This window comes from Pipistrellus hanaki, assembly GCF_964339955.1.
Source record: "Pipistrellus hanaki genome assembly, chromosome: 2".
In the NCBI taxonomy this organism is placed as follows: Eukaryota; Metazoa; Chordata; class Mammalia; order Chiroptera; family Vespertilionidae; genus Pipistrellus; species Pipistrellus hanaki.
In genome coordinates this window covers 17,453,410-17,481,305 of record NC_140504.1, presented here as the reverse complement: position 1 = coordinate 17,481,305, position 27,896 = coordinate 17,453,410, and the positions used below count along the sequence as shown (strand labels likewise).

The window sequence follows — 27,896 nt, the reverse complement described above, 5'->3', positions numbered from 1 at the left end:
ACTTCAGAGCTCTAAGGCAGGGGTGGGGAAGCTTTTTTCTGCCAAGGGCCATTTGAATATTGATAACATCAATCACGGGCCATACAAAATTAACATATCAACTTAAACATCAGCCCACTGTGTTTGGTCAAAACATTTAATTATGCCACCCCGGCCAGACATCCCCTCCTCAAGCTCTAAAGCATCTGCTGGTAGAAAACATACCTCTTGTCTCTTCCTTTCCTCCTGGCTAACTGTCTGAGATAATCCATTTCTTTTCACCTGGTAGGGGGAGAAAAGGAGTTTTTAGTTCATTCACTTTAAAGATTGTTTTATGTAAGGCATAACTTTATGACTTTAAAAGTGAATTAAGAGAAATTTATGCAAAATGATGAATTCAGTACATGTGAAGTTTTGGAGTCTCATACCTCCTCAAATTGCAGGGGGTAGGGGGTGGGTGGAGGTGGAAGAAGGTATGGGGGGGTAAATGGTGATGGAAAACAACAAAATTAGTGGGAGAGGTAAGAGATCAACCAAAGGACTTGTATGCATACATATAAGCATAACCAATGGGCGCAAGACACTGGGGAGGGGAGGGGGGATATGAGGGCATGTTCGGGGGAAGGGGGGATAGCGGGGGCAGGGGAGGCCGGGGGAAGGTCAATGGGGAAAAAAAAGGAGATATATGTACTACTACTTGTAATACTTTAAACAATAAAATAAAAGTTTTTTTTTTAAAGAAAACAACAAAATTAAATTTAAAAACATATTTTAAATTTTATTGATCTTCTACGGAGAGGAAGGGAGAGGGATAGAAAGTTAGAAACATCGATGAGAGAGTAACATCGATCAGCCGCCTCCTGCACACCCCCCACTGGGGATGTGCCCACAACCCAGGTACATGCCCTTGACCAGAATAGAACCTGGAACCCCTGAGTCCGCAGGCCGACGCTCTATCCATTGAGCCAAACCGGTTTCGGTTAAAAAAAAAGAAAAAAAAAAGAAAATATATATATTGAATATATATATATATATATATATATATATATATATATTTTTTTTTTTTTTTTTAATTTTTAGAGAGAGAGGAAGGGAGAGGGACAGAGAGAGAAAAACATCGATGAGAAAGCTGCCTCCTGCATGGCCTTTACTGAGGCTGGGGTTCCAGACTGCAACCTGGGCCTGTGCCCTGAACTGATGAAATCTTGGATCCTGAGCCACACCAGCTGAGCTAGACCTACTTTTAAGTTCACGTCTCATATTTTCATCCTACATTAAAGAATTTTCAAGATGTATTTTACTGCTAATTGTCAATCTAGACATTTTAAATGTGTGCTACTGTGGTCTTTTAAATGTATTCAATGGAATATAAAAGCCATAACCATCTGATATCCATCCATCATCCATTTAAAAAATGGATAAGCTTCCCTTGGAGATTTTACCCTCGTCTTCTTCCTCCCCTGAAATCACCTTCCTATGTCAATTTCCCCCCAAAATTTCCTAATGTAACATAGTAATCCTATGTGTTCGGGTATCTTATTAGTCACAGGTATCTTATTAGTCACGCTAGTATACCTGAAAGCAAAACTATAATTTTAAACATAATTTTCTAAAAATCCTTGTAACTATTTAGCTTTGAGAATAAAAGAGATTTTTTTTGTGGATTATATAACCACCACAACTATCATTAATAGCGTATGATCAAAACAACATAGTTACTTCCAATTTTAATGCACTAAGCCTTAAGAGTAACATGTTCCTGAGGATGCAACTCTTAGAAAGATGGAGGGCCTTATGGTGGCTTAATTTAAGGAGGCTTCACTGAAAATATTTCACATTGACCCCCTTTTATTTTAGCCCCAGTGCTCTGACACCTTGGGGCCACGCACTGTAGTAACAGTTGTGATGGGCAGGAGGGATGCCTTGCTTTGGTAAAATGGCAAAAGGGCAAATGTGACTATGGGGGGAAAAAGAGGATCAGTTATAATAATCTGAACAATAAGATTTATTGCCGAGACCGGTTTGACTCAATGGATAGAGTGTCGGCTTGGGGACTGAAGGGTCCCGGGTTCGATTCCGGTCAAGGGCATGTACCTTGGTTGCGGGCATATCCCCAGTAGGGGGTGTGCAAGAGGCAGCCGATCGATGACTCTCTCATCGATGTTTCTAACTCTCTATCTCTCTCCCTTCCTCTCTGTACAAAATCAATAAAATATTAAAAAATAAAATAAAAATGAATATTTAAAAAAAAAAAATAAGATTTATTTAAAAAAAAAAAAAGGCCAATGTGAAAGGAGAGGCTGGGAGAAAAGACATGGGTAACCCTTTAACTGCAGATGCAGCCTTAGTTTGAGAACAAAGAAGAACTAGAAGATGAGGACCTGGATAACCGTAACCTTCAAATGCTCCCTGTCCACCTCGCACATGTCCGTGAACTCCAGGGGTGTGATGCATATGGTAGGGTGAAGAAGGCTCTCTACGTTGTGTTGTCATGGAAACCAAGACAACCACATGTTACTTTAATTTTTGGAAAAAGCTGGGAAGCAGTATAAAAATAGAGTCCCAAATCAATATTAAAATGAGAAACCATTTACTGAACGTTTACCCTATGCCAGGAAATGTGCGAAACGTTTTACACCTGTTTTCCCACTGAACTCTCATAAAAACTCTAGAAAAGTTGATACTCTTCTTATCCCCATTTCACAGATGAGGATAACAACTGAGGCTGGGGATCCAAGATCACACAGCTAAATAGGGAGCCAAGCAGGAATTCGCACCCATGCCTGTCCAACTCCAGAGCTCATGCTCTTAACCACAATATCATGAGGGTTAGGGACCCCTTTCCACCACCCTTCTCTAGGGTTGGGCGAGACCCCTTCTCATGCCAGGTCTCTATACCAAGCCTCCATATGTTTCATTGCATCCACCATCCTGACCCAGCAAGAATTCATGCCTAAAAAGGCTCCTTCAGGCACTTACAAGGGAGGAGATGGCCAGAATGAAACTGTTCAGAGCCTCTCCCATTTGGTTAACCCTGAACAAGAATTTCACAGGATTTCCTGCCTGACACAGAGTCCTGGCAGATGGATATCCAGGCTCCATGCCCACAATTTCTGCAGGTGAGGTCATCAGCAAGCATTTCCAGGCCATTCACATTTTCAAAAGGACTGACGAGTTCACGGACCCGGAAATCTTCAGGGGAAGAGAAGGAAACCTGGGGCTGAGAAACCTAGACAGGTGACACCTAGTTTACCGAGGGATTAAGAGTGCTTCACCTGATCATAAAAACAAAACAAATTCCCCAGCTGAAGTAGTTGCTTTCTGCGGGGGAAGAGAAGGCAGTTTTAACCTAAAAGTCATCAGTTAGAAACCAGCAACCTATACAAAACTGTGACACAGAGAGAGAGAGGGAAAAAAAGATTCCAGGAAGCATTATTCAGTCATAAGAAAACTAAAGTGGGATCCATGTGAGGAGCCTGAAAGTTTGCTCTGGGGAATTATGACAAACCAGTTCCTCCTGGCTGGTGGCCACACCACGGCTCTAGGGCCTGTCCTTCCATCTCAGCCCCTGAGTGCCCTCACAGGCCGGGCGAGACAGCCTCTTCCTCCAGAGCAAGAAGGAGCATTCTGTGCACCCGAGCCCTCCTTCCACATGGAAGCCTACATTAAGCAGTCCCTGAGAACAGGTGCCTGCAGGTGGACGGCTGAGAGCAGATGATTTCAGGTTGGAGAAATGAAACCAGAGGAAGAGGGGAAGAAAGGGATATAAAAAGAGGGCCCCACAAAGGCTGGCAGAAGGAAGAGAAGGGAAGATGAGAGGAGAATGGAATATAGGGGCAAATATCAAGCAGGAAAAAACAAGAAAGACTGTGTGGCAAGTTTTTAATAGTAAATACCTCTGGACATTTTCAAAAACAGTGACCTTGTCAGTGAACTTAAGTAAAATCACTGGTAGGCCCAGACTTTTTTTTTTTTTTTGGGGGGGGGGGGGGGATTGCTTAGAAAAATAAATCTGGTAAAGGATATTATTATACCTATAGTTTAAAGTTTATATGCTTTTTGCTAAAATATTATGTTTATCACATTTCTCCTATTGTTCCCCTTGTTTCCACATGCAGAAACGAAAAAATATATATATGCAAGCTTCTAAAACTGCTATTTTGCTATCTAAAACAAAAAATTTATATTGTACAGGCTCCTTTTTCAGTTTAAAAATACTGTTTCATGTCGGTAGCTCTGGCCGAGTACAAACGGAACACGCAATCAAAGCAACACTTCCTTTCAAGGTCTCTACCGACCTCCCTGGGACTGACTTACTCCTCACTGTCTTGGCCTGGTTTGAATTTTTTATTCAACTATACAATCAGTAAGGAGAACTGTGAAAATACTTTAATGAAACACTAACAATTGGATTCAATTTGGGGTTCTTGAGTTTATATAAGCTAAGCAATTCACAAGACTGATCCGTTCTTGCCGTAGCAGGTTCTAGACTCTAAAGAGAAAGTATGAATGCAGGTCAGTATCTTCAACACTGTAAGTGGAATTCAAATAATGCAACAGAATTATAGCCCCAAGACCACAATTCTGACCTAAGTTAACAAATATGAATATGTGTATATGGCTTAACCAGATAACAAACTCAGAGAACTCAGTAATGTTATAATAGCTTTAAATTCGTAGATTTTTACTGTTGTAATTGGTATTGAAATTCTTCACCCACGATCTTTTGTAACGGATACATATTCTGGGTCCAATTGAGAAGGAAATGAACAATTAGATGAAACTAATAATAATAATAAAAAAAGTACAAATACTTCATGCATGTGCAGTTAGACCCAAAATACTGAAATTTAGAAAAGAACAAACTGCCTACAGTACAGGCCCCAAAGTTAATTATTCAATGCTCCATTCAGAACTCACGCCAGTATTCTTGACAACTTGGGAGTGTGACATACTCAGATGACTCTCCTACGAAGGAACAGGGAGGTTTTCGGCAGAGATTCCTTCCCGCACTCAACCAGTTATAGGCGACTTCGCAGAACGGTGGCAGGAAACCCATAACCTTTGTGCGATATCCCTTGACTTTTCACTCCACACACTGGAACAGGTTACAAGCCAAGTTCTCTAAGGCCCAAACAGAGCCCCAATGTTGACATTTGTACATACTGAGCCTGTGTCCAGGACAGAGCAGATTCTGTGCAGGAGCCAAAATTAGCAATCCCAGTCTCTCGGTCAACCAGATCACCATTTCTATGGGGTGAATGGGAATATGTTCTCGGGCCCCCCAAGACTCAATGCTGTTTGTCGGTTAAGACGAGTGCACATTCCTCCTATTTTCCCCCACCAGCCAGGGAAACCAGATGGAAGGGTCGCAAAAGACTGACTGTCAGAGATGGACAGTGAAAAAGTAGATCAGAAATTTATGATCCAAGATCACTCGGGCTCCATAAAACACAAATGTAGGTTGAATACCCATCTGAGTTGAGATCTTTATACTTGGCCAGAGTTGCCCCACTTGCTGAAAATCAGCTGATTATTCCTGCCTCTTACTGATTCCCTATTCACCAGCTTCTGTTCTTAAAAGCTCACGTGGGAAGGGAATGAATTGCAAAGCAGAATTAAACCACAGGGCACAATCTCTCTCAGGTCTTTTCTACAAACTTAACACAACCCAAATAGCCCCTGAATTACAAATGAGCTACAGTTCTTTCATGGTAAGTAGCATGGGAACAGCATCTCTTTGAGAGTATGTTTGAGATTTTTCCTAAACCGAAAAATCTGCCAGGGTCTAGGGATCATGTCCATAGCCAGGCCCCTGAAGGCTCTCTCCAGCCCCACATTACCCATGGAGAAAGGTCCTGAGCTGCCACTCTACCTAAGCTAAGACCTGCCACACAACATCCATTTCAAAGGGCTAGAGACCTAAATAACCAAAAATCAGATAAATGAAGTCAAGATGGCGTCAAAATTTTAGGGAGGTAGAGAGTTAGAAGACAATGACCCATTTAATAAAATCATATGCTTAGTTTGAAAATATAGCAAGTAACATGCCAGGGACCTCCTAACTCATTTGTTCAAAGCACAGATCTGCTCGCTGATCTACTATTGTTGACCGTAATTCTATAGTCCTCACCCAAATTCTATAGACTGCACCAAAATTCTAGAGTCCTCACCCAAATTCTATAGACCGCACCAAAATTCTATAGTCCTCACCAAAATTCTAGAGTCTTCACCCAAATTCTATAGACCTCACCCAAATTCTATAAAACGCACCAAAATTCTATAGTCCTCACCAAAATTCTATAGACCTTACCCAAATTCTATAGTCCTCACCAAAATTCTAGAGTCTTCACCAAAATTCTATAGACCTCACCCAAATTCTATAGACCTCACCAAAATTCTATAGTCCTCACCCAAATTCTATAGACCTCACCCAAATTCTAGAGTCCTCACCAAAATTCTAGTCCTCACCCAAATTCTATAGTCCTCACCAAAATTCTAGAGTCCTCACCAAAATTCTAGAGTCTTCACCCAAATTCTATAGACCTCACCCAAATTCTATAGTCCTCACCAAAATTCTATAGACCTTACCCAAATTCTAGAGTCCTCACCAAAATTCTAGAGTCCTCACCAAAATTCTATAGTCCTCACCCAAATTCCATAGACCTCACCCAAATTCTTGATTCTCAAAGAACAGCAAGCCTCTCAGTTCTCCTCTCCACGCTGCCCAGGGAACCTCAGGTCTACTAAAATGACAGCAAACTCAGTAAGGCAGGCCAGGGCTTGAGGCGTTTGCTTCTCTGTGGCCTGAGTCACCCTCTATAGACAGAGCCAGGATTCTTGAATGAACTCAAATGATTTCAGTACAGATATGAGGCTGAGAGTACAACCCACAAACAGATAGGTAATTAAATGTACCAAAATAAACTGCTGCTGCGCTCTGTACGATGTAGGAGATAAGTGTGCTTCACTTCACTGCAGCCAGCCTGGTGAACTAGCTATCCATACCATACCGGGCCAATTTCTGATTCAGAGCTCTCGTTGCTCCTTCTTTCATTTCTCAGACTACCTTTATATCAAATGCTTGCCATGTACCAGAACTTTGTAACTTCTGTCATCATCATTGTAATCAGCCAGCTAATATTAAAAACAGAAAGAGAGCAAAGGGAAGGCCAGATATTAAAGCATTGTCATCTGGGCAGCTTCACCAGGGAACTGCAACTCCACACTCCCAAGGACACCATTGTGCCATTGCCTACAAATCACTGGAGGAAGGGGAAGGTAGGTGTATGCCACAGTGAAGTCGGGGTGACATTGGGGAGGTGCTTTCCTGGCACTCCAGCCTGGGAACAAAGATCACTGATTAGGAGGGTGGACCCCAATGCAAACCCACAAAAATTTAGGAATACATAAGCCCTAGACAAAAAATCCTCTCTCTCGCTTGCTCTTTGCACTCCCTTGCTCTGTGACCCACACTCACCCATGCACTAGCTTGCCATGTGGCCTTAGCAGACCCTTGGCCCTTGGCCATGTGGATCCACACGCAACGGACTGCAGCTGGGAACACACACTAAGCTAGCCAGATCCTAGAGTGGACTGTGCTTAAATATGAAGCAGAGACTCTGGAGGAGTGTCTTAATTCTAGCTCTACTGAAGGCAAGACTGGACTTTTCCCATGGCAGGACAGAGGGAAATGGTACCTTGAAAAGACAAGGGTTTAATTCCATGCAAATAACTATCATTCATTCTCCTGTGCGAGTCTCAGAACATTCCTTTCCTTGTGACATCACAAGAATTCCACTTCCACTGGCCACAAGTGGGGGGACAGAGGGCACAACCCATACACTCCTCAACCTTAGGACAACCCTTCAAGGAAGATAATAGCATCAGAAAAGCCAAGTCATTGGCCCTAGTGGAGGGGCAAGGCTGGGATTCAACCCCAAGCCTGCCTGGTTGCCTTCAAAGGCTGAGCTCTTAACCCGGGCAGCACACGCCATCTTGAACACTTCTGAATTTCTCAGAATTGGGATCTGCAGCTACCCTTCCCCCTAAACGGAGATCCTCCCACTGGGTGCCCCAGAAACGTCATCTCTCACTGGATTCCTAGCTTCTGGGGCACTGAAAACTACATTGTAAGTGGGGTGGCCTGGCGATTTCACGTGTTGCTTAATCTTGACATTTCTCCCAGTATAAAGGAATGCTTCCCTTTGACTTGTGGCTCTTACTAGCTCCCTGTGGGCGCTGAGCCTAGACCCAAATGTACTCATTCTCTATCCTCCAGGTGAGCAAGAAATGAAGCTCTTCACCTACCAACAGTTAAGAGGAGAAAATGACGCTAAAAAACACACATGAAAAGCTAATGGCACAGAAGTAGGAAGGATGAAAGGGAAAATGATGCTAGGGGAAAAGGGCAATTTACAAAATTATTTAATAAAAGAATGAGCAGGTTTACAAAGTGCAATATTTAATAAAACACTGAGGAGCAGACCAAGACTAAGAGTGGGGTGGGGGGTTGTGGGGGTTGGGAATGGCGATAAAAATCAAAGCAGATTTTGGTCTGAACTGTTATGCCTAATTTTGTAATAAGGACAATGTATTTGTATTACTTCTGTAATTCAAAATTAATTATTTTAAAGAAGTTAATCAACTTTAAACTTTGAATTTTTAAATTGAAAAATCAGAAACAAACTAATGACTAACAATGGGGAAATGGTTAAAAGAACTACGAAACATCCACCTACGTGATGAAACACACAACCTTTAGGCCATTCAAAAGGTTGTTGTGGAAGAAAGTTTAATGATGCGGAAAGTCATTCACTACATTGTCAAGAGAAAAATAATGGGTTACAAAACAGCAGGTTTAATAACACACACACACAAAAAAAGATATGTAGAAACAGGAAAAATATGGGTATCAAGACAATATGATTTTATTATTGATAGTCCTGCTCAAAAGAAAATTTCAACTTCACCTTTTTAATAAATGGCCTGAAATCTTATATACAAAACGTCAGCTAATTTTTATTTTGTTATCTTTTTCTATTGATACTTTTTTATTTTTCTATGATGAACATGCTTTGGTTTTAAAGCATAATTTTTATACCTAAAATTTTTTATAGAATATTCTCATATTTATTTTTTTATAGATTTTTAGAGACAGAAGAAAGGAGCAAGAGAAACACCAATTTGTTGTTCCTCTTATTTACGCATTCATTGGCTGATTCTTGTATGTACCCTGATCAGGGCTCAAACCCGAAACCCTGGCAGATCGGGATGACACTAACCAACTGAGTGACCCAGCGAAGGCCTCCATCTTTATTGTAAATAAAAACTAAAATAGGTTTCAAAAGTCCTCTCTCGAAAGAGAAATAAAACAAGTAGGGCAGACAAAGAAATGGTTAAGGCTGCCAACAGTTCCTGCATCTCTTTGTTGTTGCCCATGAGGAGAGCTAGAGAGAGGAGAGGGGACCACCAGCAGGAAAAAGAAACAGAGTAAGGCAAAGGGAGAGAGTGAAACAGAAAGAGCTCAGTCAAGTCCAAACCAGGCAGTGGCTATGAGGCAGTGTTGAAAGTGAGTGATGACAGGCAGGTGTGGAAGGGTGAGAGCGAGGGGAGGAGGCCTGGGCTGGAGTCCGAATCGCTGGGAATGACGCCATGGACACATAGTGAAGGTGTGAGTAAGAAGGGCTGGCACAGGCAGGTCCGACGGGCTCCTCTGCAGAGGAGAACACCCGTTTGTCAAGGGGATGCCCGCAGGGTAAACGCTGTTTTGTTTGTGTTTGTTATTTTTGCCAAGTGGCAGATGGACAGGATGAACAATTCCAAAACAGTAAGTTGCTTAGACCCGTGGTCGGCAAACCGTGGCTCGTGAGCTACATGTGGCTCTTTGGCCCCTGGGATGTGGCTCTCCCACAAAATACCATGGCCTGGGCGAGTCTATTTTGAAGAAGTTTGAGTTTAAAAAATTTGGCTCTCAAAAGACATTTCAATCGTTGTACTGTTGGTATTTGGCTCTGTTAACTAATGAGTTTGCAGACCACTGACTTAGACCAACACTGGCCCTGAAGTTAATTTCTTAGATTTGCAATAAAAATCTAACCTAAGAAAAAAAAAAAAACTATCCTAGGAAAAATGAGCAATAAAGTGAACTGATGTTTTACGTAGGATTTACAAAGCATGCAATGGTTTCACCGGACGGGAATGACCTTATTTTACAGAGGAGATCTGAGAAATAGAAACTGAATTAGCATTCTGTTTACCTACATATCAGATGTCATTCAAGCCATATGTTATACTTCTGCTTTTATTTCCCACTCTTCTGTCCAACCAGCCCTTCTAGTTTTGGTCACACTTTCTAGAGAGGAGTATCTTGTTCTTAACTGTTTTTTCTGATGTCTGTGTCACTCATTTTGACATTTTGTCCAACCTTCTTTCAAAAACATCATTTAGACATTTCATTTCCATTGTCCTCTAAACCAGCTTCTAAAAGCCTATAGTACAGGTCTTAGGTTTTAGGCTTGTTTTGTTTGCCCCCCATAATTCAGGGATGCGTTTTGGAGTCAGAGACCAGGGTTTTTCAAATTACAAGTTTAATTTGAAACTCTTAGGAAGCGGGAAGATAAAGTCCATAAATCTCTGGTCTTCATCTATTTAAATGTAACCAAACAGGAGGATAAAATAGAAAATACCCTACTATACTGCATGCATTAAAGATAACTTCTGCTTTGTCAAACTTTTGTTCGGGATACACACATATACCCACCTGCACACATGCACTCACATGGACACACATATCGGTTAGAAGGTAAAATGTATTTTGCATTATGTGAGGTCACTGATATGGACCACGGTTGCAATGTCAACTCCTCCGTGTGTAAGTGTATACAAGATACATCAGTCTTGTCACTTAAAACTCTCACAGAACACTTCTTTGTTCTCTGCCGAAGAAGTAGCCCAACGTGGCCACATTTCACACCACAATGCATCGTGGAGGCCAAAGCTGATTGGAAGAGAACTTGTTAGGTACCTAGCCAAAATGACAAGGAAGTGACCTATTATCAAAGGGAAAGTGGTTGAGCCAATATGACCCAACATGGTTCTGAAGAAACTAAATTGGTTCATTTTACACAGAGTGGCCAGATTATTATGATCTCTGAACGCATAATAATCTGGCCACTCAGTGTGTGTAAGTGTGTGTGTGTGTGTGTGTGTGTGTGTGTGTATTAGAGGCCCAGTGCATGAATTCGTGCATGGGAGGGGTCCAGCCAGCCTTGCCAGGGGTAGGGGACATAGGTGGTTGGTTGGCCAGCCTGTCTAGTGGTAGAACTCCTGGTAGAGGGGACAATTTGCATATTAGCCTTTTATTATATAGAATATACACTGAGTGTATATATGGAAGCTGAAAGGACAGTGTGAGGCCGAGTAGGAGTGGACCCAAGTCCAAGTTAGGAGGACACAGAAACTCCAACTCTGCAGGAGCTTTCAGGAGAAAAGACAGACATAGTAAAGAGGAAAAATAAGCCAATTCATGGGAAGAGAGCCAACAGGCAGATGGTCACTGAGTCACAACACTGGCCAAGTCATCTCATGGAAGTATGGTTCCTGCTCTTCCAGGGAATATCAAGACCCGTATAAAAACAGTAAGCAAGCAGCCCTACTGAACATCTCAGAATCTCAGCTGCCTGGATATCAAGTACTAAGGTATGTCGAGAAACAGTGCTTGCCCTCGTGGTCTAGTCACAAGACTACCTAAACTGCAGTACATTCACTGGTACACAGGGAGGCCTCTGCGAATATCTGGCCAATCATTGAACTACATTTAACCATTGGTTTGATTCATAAAAGGATGCCCCAACGGCAGGTGCCAGAGCTACAGCTCTCCTGCAAGTCAGCCATTGACCTGCCTGCTCACACGGAGACCTTGACCCCAGGTGGCTAGCAGGACTCCGTGTTGCCCAGCTGAGTAGACAACCACCATGCTCCCTTGGAGATCCCTACCAGAAGCCGGGTGCTTCCTGCCACCCCTCACGGGAACTGCTCCCATTTTTGTGTTATTGCAGTTGGTGGGGTGGCAGAGTTTATCTCCTACGCCAAAAAGGAAAATAATCTGCAATTTCCTTTCACTGGCCACAGCACTTCCTTCTGCAGGAGCTGTCCATGGGCTCTCCGGTCCCTATCTCCCCCAGTAACAGGTACACAAATAATAAAAACCGTACTCAACTTAAGATGTGAGAGTACAGACTAATCGGGTAGAAAGTCAACAGCTTATATGTAGTCGGGATAAATCAATGAAATTTGAGAAACAAATTTTTAAGCATTAGTTCCATATCTTAAAATTCAACAGTAATTTTGAAGGTGGTGACTTTTCCAGTCGTTATGCAAACAAACCACTGTGTGGCTTGTGGCCCTGAGAAACAGTGCCATCGTTGGACCAAGGGACAAGATGCCACGGGGGGACATCTGAAGGTCAGAAAAACAAATATAAGAATGGGATAGATGATGTCTACAATCCAAAGCTCAAGTGTAAAGAGCCTTCCCCCACAAGTATTCAGAACTTCTCAAAGTAACTGAGTCTTTTCTCCTTTTACCTAATTTACCTTGTATTCCTACAGAACGCACCCAGACAAGTCCCCAAGAAAAACCCCAAGTGGGGATAGAGGCTATCATTTAAAGTGATTTCAGCCGAAACCGGTTTGGCTCAATGGATAGAGCGTAGGACTGCGGACTGAAGGGTTCCAGGTTTGGTCAAAGGCATGTACCTTGGTTGCGGGCACATACTCGATGGGAGGTGTGCAGGAGGCAGCTGGTCAATGATTCTCTCTCATTGATGTTTCTTGCTATCTATCCCTCTCCCTTCTTCTCTGTGAAAAATCAATAAAATATATTAAAAAAAAAACAAAACAGACCACTCCCAAGCAGGGTTAGGGGGGTGTTATTTATTAAAAAAATAAAAAACAAAAAATAAAGTGATTTCATAGGATGCAAATGCCTACGATGCGCTAACATAGTTCTAAACTGTGAGGATGCGAGGTCCCCGGTGTTTCCAAGACATCTATTAAATCTTGGACGTGGCCAAACAACCATCAAGAATTTTTCTTTTGAAATAAAAATTAAAAAACAGCCCCCAAATGGCCCCGAACTAGGAACCTTCCTGGCTGCTTTCGCTGCTGAGTAGCTTTGGTTATTTTCACTTACGGAACTGGGTTTTTGCATTTATTCGTTCATATATTCATTCGTAAATTCATCAAATATTTACCACAAGCCTTCTTAAGTCAGGCACTATGCCATGTGTTAGGGATACAACAGGAACCAAAATGGACAAAAATCTCTGCCTTCGTGTGACTTTTATTCCAGTAGGAGTAGATGTACAATAAGCAAAAAGTGTAAATCCCGTAGTATGTAGGAGGAATAAGTGCCACAGAGAGGATGGGACATGTTGGGGAAGGAGGGTGTGAGGGAAAGAGCCATGGGACTTTCTAGAAGGAGAGCTACTGAGAGCTGCAGAGACAGCAAATGCAAAGGCCCGGAGGCAGAGTACATCTTGTATCTGAGGGACAACAGTGCGACCAGCAATAAGCAAGGCAAAAACGGCAGGAGATGAGTCCAGAAAGATAACCAGGAGCCAGATCACACAGCCCCCGTCCCTCCAGGTCACAATAAAACTTGGCCTTTGCCCTGAGTAGAGGAGAAATCACTTGAGGGTTCAGAACAAAGAGATAGTATCTCAGCATATTTTAACAGGGCACACATCAACAGGATAATTATACAGGTGCTGCTTGGGGAAGTGAGGAAAGGGGACGAAGGCAGATGCCGGTGGCTGAGCAGGGAAGCAACCAGGTACTCCACTTCTGCGCTGGACAGGGAGGCAGCGCAGAGCAGCTCTGTGCTGAAGGTGAAGGCAGAAGGCTTTGCACATAACTGAAAGTAGGTTATGGGAGAAAGGGGAGCGTGAGAAATGGCTCCCAGGTTTTTGACCACTGCAACTGGAGAAATGAAGCTATTTTGTTAAGAAGAAATAAAGGCCATTGTGGGAGAAGCAGGTTTGGGTGGGAGAGAAGGGAGTGATCAGAAGTACACCTTTGGGACAGGTTAACTTTGAGATGCCTATTATACACCAGAAGAGAAGCTGGATATCCTTACCTGAAGCTCTTGAGATAGAAACTTGGACGTCATCAAAACATACGATATAGTTAAAGCAACAAGACTGGAAGAGATCACCAAGGAGTGCAGACAAGAGCAGAGGCCCAAGGATGGAGAACGGGACCTCCCAACATTAGAGATCAGAGGAAGGAGGAGGAGCCCACAAAGTAGCTCAAGAAGCTCCAGCTGCACTGACTTCATTCTAACTCCTCTTACCCACCATCACCCCAAGGGCCCATGTGTATGAGGTTCTCTCTGCCTGAGACTCCTCCACCGTGCCTGCACCCCCACACCCCACACCCCGCCCCAACCTTGCCCAGACACCTATCTGGGCAATCCTCAGATGGCATCTCTTGCCACCTCCTTTGCCATCTTCTCTCGACTGACGGCACCTTGCCCAGTCAGGTGTCCTCCCCAAAAGGCTCTCAGAGCGGCACAAACATGTCCTTCGTGGCATTAACACAGCTGCCGTTCTGCCTTATTGTCTGATGTCTGTCTGGCGATGCAGGGTGTCTGTAAGGACATGAAAGCAAGGTGGAGTGTGTGTGTGTGTGTGTGTGTGTGTGCGCGTGCGCCATCACCAGTGTCTAGGGCAGGGTCTGGCATAGAGCAGGCCCTCCACAAACACTAGGTGAATGAAGGACTCTCTGTCGTTGGTTTTCTGCTCAATGAAATCACAAGACCCTCTTTGTCTAGGTCCCCTGGCTGGCTTCCTGGCTGACATGCTCCTTTTGTAGTGAGGCCAACCAAAATCAAAGTCCCTGTGCTCATCACCTCCCACTTTCTCAGAGCACCTGTGTCCTTGGCTCTCTGCCTGGCCTCAGGGCCTGGTGCACACACCTCCACCTTCTCACATCCCATTGTTCTCCCCGGAGAATCAATAACATAAATATTGGCATATCTACCATTCAATTGTTCTTTACGTACTCAGCTCCAACCAGAGTAGGTCCTGCCCCCCCCAACCTATGTATATTGTTCAGACAGGGTTATTCAGTTTAAGTTCCAACAGGGCTAAAGTTCAGAAAGAGAAACACTTCTGAACAATATGAACAACATGAAAACTGCACTCAGTACACACAGAGAAACAGTGAGTTGCTCCCAGGATTTTGGAGATAACCATGAGAAAAAGCTGCCCTCAAATGGAAATGAAAAAAAAAACAAAAATGATAAACAAATATGTACACATATACTTGTGTGTGCATTTTTCTAAAGAGAAGGTGCAGGGCTCATAGCTTTTATTAGATTCTCAAAGCATGTATAATTCCCCCACTACCACCCAAGGAAAGATGACAAAACCCACATCCATCCTATAGAAGAACACAGCAGTTAGAAAGAACACTGGAGATCATGGATAGCCACAAACTGGTTTGTAAGACACACGGTTCAGAGGAAAAGAAAGTTATAAAATCTATAAAGCACATTATGTATGTAAGACACGCAATGTTTACTTTTTTATTTAAATGTTACATACGCATGGGTTTGGATGAGTCAGCTATTGAGAACAGCATTGCCTACAGAGGAGGGAAAAGGATTAACGTGGCAGCTATGTTATCAAAAAGACTTTAGTCTTATCTGAAATGTTTAAATTCCTTTTCACATGGAAAATGTGTTTTATGTTGCTCATATAAGTCAAAATTAGTTTTCAAAGATGTTAAGAGAACCTTATAATCTAATTGTACGAAAAAAACAAAAGTATATAAGCCCAGTCCCCGGCCCAGGCTAAGCAGGCCCCCATCCATCCCTTGTGGCTGGAATAGGATCTCTGCCCAGAATCTCAGGTCTGGGCACAGGGACCTCTTTTCCTGCTTATGACAATGCAAACATCCCAGGAGTTCTGCTGTTCTACTTAAAAGTGTGGATGAGTATGCGCCGAAAGCTCTCGCCAATTACATGTGAATTACTATAAGTAAGCCAAGACTTGAAAAATGAGAATGTTTCTCTATCTTTTTAAACACAAAGGATAAATATGGCAAGAAGCATTAATCACCATCTAAGGTAAAGAGTGATTTTATGAGCCTGCTATCTTGCAAAAACACCAATGGAAAATTATATGACTCAAGAGATTATCTTAAGCGGCATGTTACTGAGCGGCTGCAAATTATTCGAGACAAGTATGAAAACATAAGAAAAAGAAGGAAACTATCTAACCTCTAAATGCATAAAGCATTTCTGCAAAGAAAATAACATATAGGTTTACTACATCTGTGGAGCTCTGATTTTTAGGGAGAAAAAGCATGCCTTTCAACTAAACAGTGTACATTCTGAAAGAGTAAGTCCCATCAGTCGAACTACTAAGTCTCTAACGTGTCTGTTATATTTTCAACTGGATGAAATTAGAATAAAATTGCCACTTTTCCAATCGTCCCTTTCTCATTCAGCAATTCGGGAAGCTGTCCAGAGGCAAACTCTGTGTCCTAAAAGCTGAGCCCGTCCTGATTCCAGATTTCTTATGACACCGGTAGCCATGCTAAGCACAGCTGAAGAAACACTTGGATGAAAACAGAAAAACCAGTTTCTGAAGGAAGAGTCTGAAAGTCTGAAGCACACGGAAGAAATACTCGGAGTGATTTAAGGTTCCTGATAGACCCGCCTGTTGGCGAGCACAGGGGAAGAGTACAGTAGCGATGACTATATTAGGTTGTTGAATTCAGTGCACAGTTTTGCCCCGTGCTTGTTTTTGCCTCTGGAGCCTGAACACCCTTTTCAAAAGCACCTGGGATGTCAAGGTGATGGAAATTACACAAACACGCCCCGTGGCAAATCAATGGGGTCAGGAGATGGCTGGTGAGCATGGCTTTGCTGCTGTCACTGAACTTAACAAAACAAACACCGGTTTCGCAATGGTCATGTTTTAGTGTTTGCACAGTGAAGGATGGGGGGGGGGGGGGGGCGGGGGGAGGCCAAGGGGGCGAAGGTGGGAGTAGTTATGATGAAAAGCAAAAAGACTTGGGTCAGAATCTATCTTTTCCTTTCTGTAATATTTCAGTGCCTCCAGGATCCCATGAAAGGGTGAACTTGGAAAACCAGAAGCTCACTTGGCATCCAGGTCTCAGCTGCTGCATGCCTGGCACCAACTATAACAAGTAGTTTGTTAGTTTTATCTACCCCAGATAGATAAAACAATCGATATTTTCCTTCAAACCCACAAGCTGTTCTCAGAGATCCAGGAACTCTTGGCTTCCTGTTCCCGCTGCCATTTTAGGTGAGGCGCTGAGGCCAATTCACCTGTGGATGGCAGGTCCTTCATCTCTGAGCACAGATCTCGAAAGATCAAGAAAACCTTTGCAAGTTCTGGTTTGGCTCAGTGGATAGAACATCGGCCTGCGCACTGAAAGGTCCCAGGTTCAATTCCGGTCAAGGGCATATACCTTGGTTGCGGGCACATCCCCAGTAGGTATGAAGGAGGCAGCTGATCGATGTTTCTCTCTCATCTGATGCTTCTAACTCTCTGTCCCTATCCCTTCCTCTCTGTAGAAAATCAATAAAATATATTTTTAAAGAAAATGATAGCAATTTTTAAAAAAAACAAAAAAACAAAAAAAACCCTTCACCTCCTTTTCACATGGGACCGACCAAACATCATGATGATGTAAATTATTTCTCATAGTGTGAGTGTTTCCCAAAACCCAAAGAGCAGCACAAAGTTTTACTCCCTTAACAGGAGAAATCCAGAATGTCAACTTAGGAAGAGATCTATAGACTCTGACAATCAGGTGAAGGAAGAGGTAAACCTGTCCCCCTTATGGAATTAGGAGCCCAGGTTGTATTCCTGACTACAAGGAACAGCCCAAGTCTACTTGAAGAACCTGCTAGCAGAGCCACCGCTGCTAAGTGCATTCACGTTAACTCACTTTAATCTGGTTAGAGAAGTTTGTGGCAGCCTAAACTTTCATTATTCTACTGAGGTCCCTCAAATGTCTCTCTGTTCTCCCTTATCCCTAGATGACCACAACACTACAGGTAAGCCTGTCACCAGAGCTGTAGGCGGAGAAGCACCTGTCACCTGTGTGGTTGTCCAATAAAACTAAAGGAGACACATCATAAGTGAACACACTAAGACAAATGGCTTTTCAGGCCGAAGGCTTAAAGGCCTTATGCAACAGCCATGAATGACTGCATTTCTAAGGGGCCTTTTGCAGAATGGATTCTTCTTGCAATCAACTGACAGGAAAATTTTCATCCCAAGAGGCAGGCAGATGTTTGCAACAAAGAGATTTAAAAAATAAAATAAAATAAAATAATTGCCGAAACCGGTTTGGCTCAGTGGTAGAGCGTCGGTCTGCGGACTGAAAGGTCCCAGGTAGGGAGTGTGCAAGAGGCAGCTGGTCGATGTTTCTCTCTCATCGACGTTTCTAGCTCTCTATCTCTCTCCCTTCCTCTCTGTAAAAAATCAATAATATATATATAAAATAATCAATAGCAAATACTCATATACATACACCCGCTCCCAAGTAGAAAGTCAAGGCAGATGCCAATATGAGACCTAACTCTTTGCCAGAAAACCCACTGTCCTATTCTTCCTGGAATCAAGGCCTTACCCCAAGAAGAGGCCTTTTAGTTAGTGATATAGGCAAGACTGGGTGGGGGCCACCCTACTAATTTCGTATACTGAAAGTTAAGCGTGGAGACCTGGCCAGGTGGCTCAGTCGGTTGGAGCGTCCCAGACAACAAAAGATTAAAGGCCGCAGGTTCTGTTCCTGGTCAGGGTACATATGGGAGGCAACCAATTAATGTTTCTCTCTCACGTCAATGTCTCTCTCTCTCTCTCTCTTTTTCTCTCTCTCTTTCCCTCCCTCCCTCCCTCCCTCCCTCTAAAAAAATAAAGACATGTCCTTGAGTGAGGATAAAAAAGTAAGTTAAAAAAAAGTTAAGCATGGAAAGATGATACCAAAATATATAAAAAGCAAACTTTTTCAAAGACCTGTCCCAGACACTGCAACCCCTTTATAAAGAGAGACCAGGGCATGAGGTCAGACAGAGAAATGGAGGTCTTGATCCTCATAGAAAACAGCCTGACACTGTCCATGATTCATGAAGCCGCCTCTCTTTAGGGTCCAGATTGCAGCTTCGACAAACCAGCTGCTAGGCTGCTTTAAAAGTAACCGCAGCTTTTTTGCTGTTAAAAAATCAACTTTCCTAAAAGCCAGAGCTGCTTGCATCTTTTCAGTGGACACAGAAAAACCACGTGGCAAGGGCAGAAAAGAACTTCAGGACAGTGATTACCGCTGGGGTGGCAGAAGGAAGGAAAGGGCTGGAGAGGAGGGAGGTTAAATGAATCTGCCTAAAAAATAGAGACCTGGAGTAAATATGTTTAAACGTCAAGATTTGTTCAATCTGCCGAAACCGATTTGGCTCAGTGGATAGAGCGTCAGCCTGTGGACTGAAAGGTGCCGGGTTTGATTCCGGTCAAGTGCATGTACCTTGGTTGCAGGCATATCCCCAGTAGGGGGTGTGCAAGAGGCAGCTGATCGCTGATTCTCTCTTATCAATGTTTCTAGCTCTCTATCCCTCTCCCTTCCTCTCTGTTAAAAATCAATAAAAAATATATTATTAAAAAAAAAAGATTTGTTCAATCTGGGTGATGGGAACCTGGAAATTTATTACACAGGCATCTATTTTTAAATGTTTCTGCACGTCTGAAGTACTTTATGATAAAAAAAAAAAAAAATTGAAGTAATGGGTGTTAAAGTCCAATCACCCTGCTTTGATTAAGTGTAATTGCCAAGCAACACAATAAATACACACAAGCCTCCTGGGAATACTCAAAGGCAAGATAACACACACTAAAGTTAGAACCCACTTTGTAGTTTTCTATTTTATCACCCAATAGCCTTTTGATATCAATCTTGTTAACAAAAAGCACATCCGTGTGCATTTATCTTTTGCCAAATAAAACGCATGCCCCTATTTGAAGTTTTATTGAAGGATATGTAGTAGTATGTGAATGTGCACTTGCTAATATAAATGAAAAGTAAACAGCAGGAGGCATGGTAAATACAGCAGCCTGAGTTTTAGCGCTCAAGTTCAGTTGGATCAAAGAGTAAGTGACACGTTCTGTTTGGGGTCCAGAGAAAAACTGTAGGATTTAGGCCTGTGCTAACAAACACAGATGCTGCCACAGAGAGAGAGAACTGAAAAAATCCAAAGGATTATTCTTGAGGATTCTCTACCAAATGATCCATACCAATGATGGATTTAATGCCAACCAAGCATCATTGGGCCTTGTCCCCAGTTTTTCCCCAAGTATTTGCTTTGGTACATCTATACTAATAAAAGAGTAATATGCTAATTAGACTGGGCGTCTTCCAGACAACCATCCAGACGTCCTTCCTGACAAAGCTGGGATAGGAGAAAACTCCTGCCCCACAGTCCTGGGCATCAGTGCCTGCGGCTGCAGCCTGGGAGAGGGAGAAAAGCTGCCCGCCCTGCGGTCCTGGGCACTTGTGGCTGCAGCTCAGATAAAGCCACCCACCCACTGTCTCTTGTGGCTGTGCCAGCCCAGGTTCCAGGTGCCTGTGGCCGGCCAGAGGAGGGAATCCTGGGTCCAAGGTGTGAAGCCAAGGCAGAGGTGGTTAGGGGCGATCAGGCCAGCAGGGAAGCAATTAGGGAGATCATGCAGGCAGAGGTGGTTAGGGGCAATCAGGCAGGCAGGCAGGCGAGCTGTTAGAAGCCAGCGGTTCTGGATTGCGAGAGGCAGTGGGACATCCCCTGAGGGGTCCCAAATTGGAGAGGGTGCAGGCAGGGCTAAGGGACCCCCTGCCCTGTGCACAAATTTTGTGCACCAGGCCTCTAGTATATATATCATGAGACCTTTGGATTGGCATATGTGAGTAGGTGTTGCCACTTCACCACATGTAAACATCACAGAAGTTACAAACCATTAGTTTAGAAGCCAGGTCAGGCCCACAGATATTTTATTGGGCCCACGCATTGTTTTTAAAACTTGAATTAGAATAATGCTCATAAAAGTCTGGATTTCTATTTCCCCTTTTCTAAGTATCAGAAGATTTGGCAGCACTGGGTAGGGTTGAGCTAAGCGCCAGCTGCTCCATTTGTAGAAGGCCTGTTTAAGACAGTCCCCACGCTCCCCATCCCTACACACACCGGCATCCCTTGCTCACACTACTTGTCCTGGTCCTGCAGGCATTTTAATGTGACTTGATACTCAGGGTGCCACGCTGTGGAGGCAGTGGATCTGGGTGGATTCTCCTTAGAACCAAATTCAGGGGTGGGAAAGGGACAAGGAGGAAGGGCCTGGTTTCTAGAAGTCTGAATTCTAAAACAGCTAGAAGAGGGGAGGAAGAGCCTAAAGCAGAAGATAGCCCCACCATCAACGTACACCCATCTTCACAGTCTTGTTTCTGAGCACCAACCAACGCACCCAGCTCCTTTTCTTACGTTGCTAGGTTCCCTGAATAGATGAGATCCCTGACTCTGCATGACACTCATGTCGGCTTAAAACGCACCACTGCCCTCATACCGCCTGAGGACTCACAGAGGTGTGCTGGCTTGTTTCTTGATGCAATGCAGGCCTCCAACACCCAAGCCAGCCGTGGGAATTCCTTTCCACTCGGTAATGCATCGGAAGCCCACAGAGGCTGTGCCCATAGCAGGTAAAGGAAGCATCACACTGTGACATGCATTAAGCCAGGAGGAATAGAAGTTATGGCTGGAAACAAAAGATGTCTGATGCCAAGAGGAGAAATCACTCATCAGGACAAAAGTCAGCGTGGAGACACTCCCACAGAGAGATGGAACAGAACGCCATTCATTAATCAACTTAAAAAAACAAACAAAAAACAAATGTGTCTACATCCAACGAGATTTCCAGGGAAGCTCTCTAATAAGCTCCCAATTGTGCACAGAGATACACACACACACACACACACACACAAATGTGTATATATAGCCATAATTATAATCAAGTTCAAGAGATATTAACTTATCATTACATATACACTATATTAAAAAAAAGAAGGAAAAAAAAAGAAAAAGAAAAAAGGAGAAGAGATACTGAATAGGAAGAGTTTCCAGAGTTCATAGTATATCAGTCCTGAGGCACTTTATCAATACCCAATTTTCCTAATCAGCAGGGTCAAAGTTCATAGTCTCACCTGTGCCTGAGAGGTTTGAGAAACACTGCACAGTCGAAGAAGAGTCTCACTCCTTAGAGGTACAGGACTACTGGCAGAAAAAATGTAAAACTACATTCCCGCCAAATGTACACAACTCAGCGTTCCCTCCTCTGCAGACAGAAGAGAAGGCAAACACTCACCGCAGAGAGCTGGCTCCACGTGGACCGGAGTGGCTTGTGCTGGATCACAATTTTTTCTTCCGACTTCTGCTCTTTGGGCTCAGACTCTTCATCAGAGTCAATGTCAAGGGCCTTTTCTTTGTAGTTCTGGTACAGGACAGCGTTTTCTGCAAGAAAAGCCAGCCCAACGTGTCATCATGATGCTACCTGTTCTGAGCAAACATCCACATCTATACAACAAGGCTGAGTCTCCGGTTTAATAAACGACGAAGGGACAAATGGATTTTGTCACTAAAGAGTATTCCAATTGCTAAAAGGTGATTTTCTCACTCACACAGCCCTGTCCCAAATCCATCCATACAAGAACTGCCAACTAATGCAAAATCCCCATGTCATTGCACTACCCATGAAGGATAGTCATACCTGCTAAACGGATTTTTGGGTTAAATTGAATCCACACCCTACCTTCCCTTCAAGGTCCATCAACATCCATTTATCTACGTAACAAACATTTACTGTACACCCACAATGTGCCAAGGACTGGGAGCAAATAGAAAGTTAAAGACATTTCTTGTGCCCTCGTGAGCTAAAAGTTTAAGGAGAAAAACAGTTCAAGTCACTCATTCATTTATCGGTTTAACTGATATTTAGAAAATGCCTACTAGATACCAAGAATTGCTAGACACTGGGGATACAACAGTGAGGAGAAAATATGAAAGTATCAGTCTTCATGGAGCTGACATCAGAGTGAAGGGAGAGTGACAATAAATAAATAACATAAAAATATGTCAGATGCTGCCCTGGACAGTGCGGCTCAGTGGGTTGGAGAGTCACCAGTATACTGAAAGATTGTGGGTTCAATTCCCAGTGAGGGCCCATCCCTAGGTTGTGGGTTTGATCCTTAGTCAGGGCATGTATAGAAGGCAACCAATTGAAGTTCTCTCTCTCATTGATGTCTCTCTCTCACTCTCTCTCTCTCTCTCTCTCTCTCTCTCTCTCTCTCAAGCCAATGAGCATATCCTCAGATGAGGATTTAAAAAAAATGTGTCAGATGCTGATAATGGTCATGGCGAAAAATAAAACAAGGAAAGATAGGGAATGTTATGAGGGAGGTATACAGATTTTAAATAGGGTAATTTAAGGCCTCCTCCAAGGTGACATTTAAGCAAAGACTAAAGGTGAGAAAGCAAGCCACCATTCTACGGGGGAAAGAACATTTTATCAGCGGGAACAGCAAGTACCAAGGCCCTGGGGCAGGACTCCGTATGTACAAATCAGCAAGGAGGCCTGCGTGGCTGGAATAGGATGAGGGAGGAAGAACGTACAGAAGATAGGAGATTGGGGATGAATAAAGGGCAGGCCATAGAGGGCATGGCCTCAGTGTCATTAAGAGAACTTGAGTGTTTTCTGCAAGTGGAAGGCAAGTCACTGTAGGATTGAGGACACAATGAATTTGTACAAATACAGACCAACACAGGGAGAGATTTATATACAGGTAACTCTGAGAAAAGACTGCCAGCTGCGTGTGATCTATTCTGAGGGGGAGAGGTGTCCGTGAGGAAAATCTAAGACCAGAAAGCTGAGAGGCCACAGAGCTAAAGGAAAAAGTATATGTAAAAGTCCTGAGGCAAGTGAAATACAGTTCCTTATAGGAACTAAGGCAGGTCGATGTGCCTTAGTGGATGTCTAGAGAACAAAGGGTACAAGCTGTGTGTAGGGAGAGGAACCAGACAGTCCAAATCAAGCAGAGCTTTTCAAGCTATTTTATTTTATTTATTTTATTTTTTTCCTTTCATCTAATTTTTTTTTAATTTAGTAAATCTTTATTGTTCAGATTATTACAGTTGTTCCTCTTTTTTCCCCCATAGCTCCCCTCCACCTGGTTCCCATCCCAGCCTCTTCCCTTACCACCCCATTGTCTTCATCCATAGGTGTACAATTTTTGTCCAGTCTCTTCCCGCACCCCCTACACCCCTTTTCCCCAGAGAGTTGTTAGTCCACTCCCTTTCTAAAGAACTGAATTTTATCCTAAGGACAAAAGGAATGAGCTTCTTTCACACTGTACGGATTGTATTATGCTAAGCCTAATTGATGCATCCATTACAATGCTTTTGAAAAACTAGACCTGGCCGGGTGGCACAGTTGGTTGGAGCATCATCCCATACACCAAAAGGCTGTGGATTCAATTCCTAGTAGGGACACATATCTAGGTTTTAAGTTCAATCCTCAGTTGGAATGCCCCCCCCAAAAAAAAAAAAATTGTATTTTGATCCTGATTGCCATGGGAACCCACTGAAAGGGAAGATTTTATTAGATTTTTAGGGACAAAACACTAACTACATAGGGACTCATGAGGATGCTACTGAAATAGTCGACGAAAGACAATGGAGCTTGGCCTATGCAACTGAGAAAGAACTAGAAGTGGACTGACATATGGACTTGGAGAGAGGGAGGTGATCAGGTATGTCCGAGGTCTGCAAGTCCCACAACAAGAAGGTAGGAGAGGGAAACACCAGGAGAGATTTGGCGACAGTAGGGAAGGTTAGGAGTTTCGTTTGGGACACAGAGTTTGACAATCCTTTCCATCTACTGAAGCAAGAAAACATCTGCCTCTTTAATCATCAACTATTCCATGTCCTACGTGACTATAATAAAGGAATACTAGATCTATGGAAGATTGCACTGGTCTCTGATTGCTCTGCATGTGCAAAACAAATTGCGAAGGTAATGACTAAGTTTCCCCCACCTCCAGTGCCATTTCAGGTAGTTAGTGGTTGGCACAAAACATACGCAAGCATTGCTGAAGTGATTTCTCATTCCCTCCCACCACAACATTGGTAGCGGTAATGCTAACGTCATTGTACACCTGGTGAAATCAAGCCTTGGTGAGGTGAAGGTGCCTGCTCAATTATACCTCAAATGATGAGGAAAGCAGTAGGAGAGGAACCCCAGGCCCCTGGGTCCAACGTCACAGGTTCTCACCGCTATCACACGGCTTCCCAGGTTTTATTCCTGTTAATCATTAACTGTAAGAATACTGCATTCCTCAAGTACATATAAGTGAAAAAGAATGTCTAGGTCATCCTACTTGGAAAGAGATGAAAGCGTGCACAGAAACAGTTCCTTATAAACAGAAACCATGTAAAACTAGTTATAACAAAGGGTGTGATCTATTCCGGGGGTGATCTGTCGTTGTACAAAAAAAAAAAAAAAAAAAAAAAAAAAAGAGCTCAACGTTTTAATCCTTTGAGGCAAAGGCCCCAGAATCAAGGCCAAATTCCAAAAGATGAAAAACATCTAAGTCGATATTAGGTAGATGCTCTGATCACTTCATGTTCAAAACGTGGTACCAGAGGAAGCACACTGGACCGAGAACCAGACCTCTGTCCCAGGGCTGGCTGTGTGACAGTGGCGAGCCCTCCACTGTAAAACCAGGGAGATGAATTCATCGTCAACAGGTACAACACTGCATCTGGGTTTCTTCTTCTTCGTATAGAATGCTTCCTGATATTGGTGCAATGAATAAATTTTCATAAACCGGTAATGTTTAAATACTCCAGTGGGAATGATTTTTATATAGGGAAACAATTGATAATCACCAAGGTTATATGTTTTATAACTCTGGGTGGTTCTACATTAGATTTACTTAGCAGCATACCCTTCTTCATTATTCTTTATCTAGAGGCCCGGTGCATGAAATTCATGCAACGGGAAGGGGGTTCCCTCAGCTTGGCCTGCTTTCCGATCTGGGACTCCTCAGGACCTCTGGCTCCTAACCTCTCACCTGCCTGCCGGCCTGATCCCCCTAACTGCTCTCCCCTGCTGGCCTGATCCCCCTAACTGCTCTCCCCTGACAGCCTGTTCGTCCTAATTGCTCTCCCCTGTTGGCCTGATTGCCTCTAACCTTCTCTGCCTTGGCCCTGCTAACATGGCTTTGTCCGGAAGGACACCCGGAAGGTCGTCTGGAAGATGTTCAGTCTAATTAACAATATTACCCTTTTATTAGTATAGAAGATTGGAAAATCTAAGCATCGCAAAGCATGAAAGAAGGGAACTAACCTCACCTCTACCACCCTCCACCAGCCCTACAAGGGGGGCAGCTGGGGCTGCTGCTCCTTTCATGCTTTTCCAGTTGGCTGACATTTGACCCATCTATTTACACAAAGCCCACTAATCTGATTAGGGTTTGAACACCTGGCCGAAGCTGCTTTTGTTTTTGAAACTCTTAATGAAAATAGTATATGGGTTACAAATGCTTAGGGATATGTTTCCGTCGGCCAGGAGTTAGATTTTCCCCATCAGACACTTGATAAGGAAACGGGAAGTCAGAAATAAGACTAAAATGGGGAAAGAATATTCAGTCAAAGAAAATATGACCTAGGGAAAAAAATGACTTAAGATCTAAATGCCAAACTCTCATAATTTTTTACTAAAGAGCTAGAGCTTGCTCTTACTCTTTCTCCATTTTTTTTTTTTTTTTTTTTTTTAAGGAAGGTGGGGGATAGAGCCAGAGTGGAAAAGAATTCAATATCCCAGGACATGGGCTGACAAAGTTATCAGCTTACAAAGAAAGCTATTGATTTTATTCACTGCTGGTATTACCAGATAAAAACTTAGCTGAGTGAAGAAGTGCTTTGTGCCGTATAATTTTGAGAAGCTGCACATTTTCCTCATCCTAAGTGTTTTTGTTACTGCAGCTGGATTGGAACGTATAATTGATATTCCACATTGAAACAGCAATAAAAGTCTGGAAAAATCAAATGCTTACCTTCCCCATCAAATGGTCCTTGTCCTTTCAGCACTTTTTTCTAAGAAACAAGAAAAGCAAAAAATGGAAAAGGCAAAGCATAATGTAGATGAATGAGCCAGATTGAAAACACAGCTATTTAAGAAAAAGTACTTATTTTGTTGTTACATTCATTAGATTTCCCAAAGCATACAGCTGATGATCCCTGGAGTGGTTCGCTCATAGGACTAACGACAATTCACTAAAACAGTGAAATAAAACGTACAATGTCCCTCACACCCTGTGGAAATAGTTTGAGAATCCTCAAATGACCAGCAGGCTCAGCTATTTATGACTCACCAGCACTGTTAAATTGAACTTTGCTATACTTGCAGGGTTGGGGGGTGGGGGGAGGGAAGGAGGGAAAAACAAACATAAAACGTTATGTAATTTCCCGAAGGCCATAAGATAGAAAATAAAGCATGTTTGCTTGTGTGTTACATATGTGACCATCATACAGAGACTGGTTCCAGTCCTCTGATTAATCAAGAGATGTCACTCCCAACATGAGTGTCTGCCCTATTGCTCAGGTCCACCTTATTTCTGAAGAAGACAGCACATGCACACTCCAAATTCCCTTTCTCTGGTTTTCCCTATTTCTTTCTGTCATATTTGGCTTGCTTTGTATTTTTATTTTTATTTATTTATTTTTTTTTACCAATTTCAGCTTTCAGGCCTTTATCAGGGGGCAATAACACATAGCTCACGGGAACCTGAAGTTCTGTTAAGTGCACTCAA

The 27,896-nt window shown here is 43.0% G+C and overlaps 1 protein-coding gene across 2 annotated transcripts in view; it reads right to left on the bottom strand.

Moving 5' to 3' along the window:
* The window catches only part of ARHGEF26 (Rho guanine nucleotide exchange factor 26), a 120,115-nt gene that overhangs the window by 89,819 nt on the left and 2,400 nt on the right, over window positions 1–27,896 (bottom strand). For both annotated transcript variants that reach the window (XM_084873853.1, XM_084873854.1), the window contains 3 exons: window positions 27,141–27,180; window positions 22,394–22,539; window positions 205–261 (listed from right to left, as the gene is read on the bottom strand). In XM_084873853.1, the coding sequence (XP_084729979.1) occupies window positions 205–261; window positions 22,394–22,539; window positions 27,141–27,180 (243 nt within the window). The remainder of the gene's footprint in view (window positions 1–204; window positions 262–22,393; window positions 22,540–27,140; window positions 27,181–27,896) is intronic.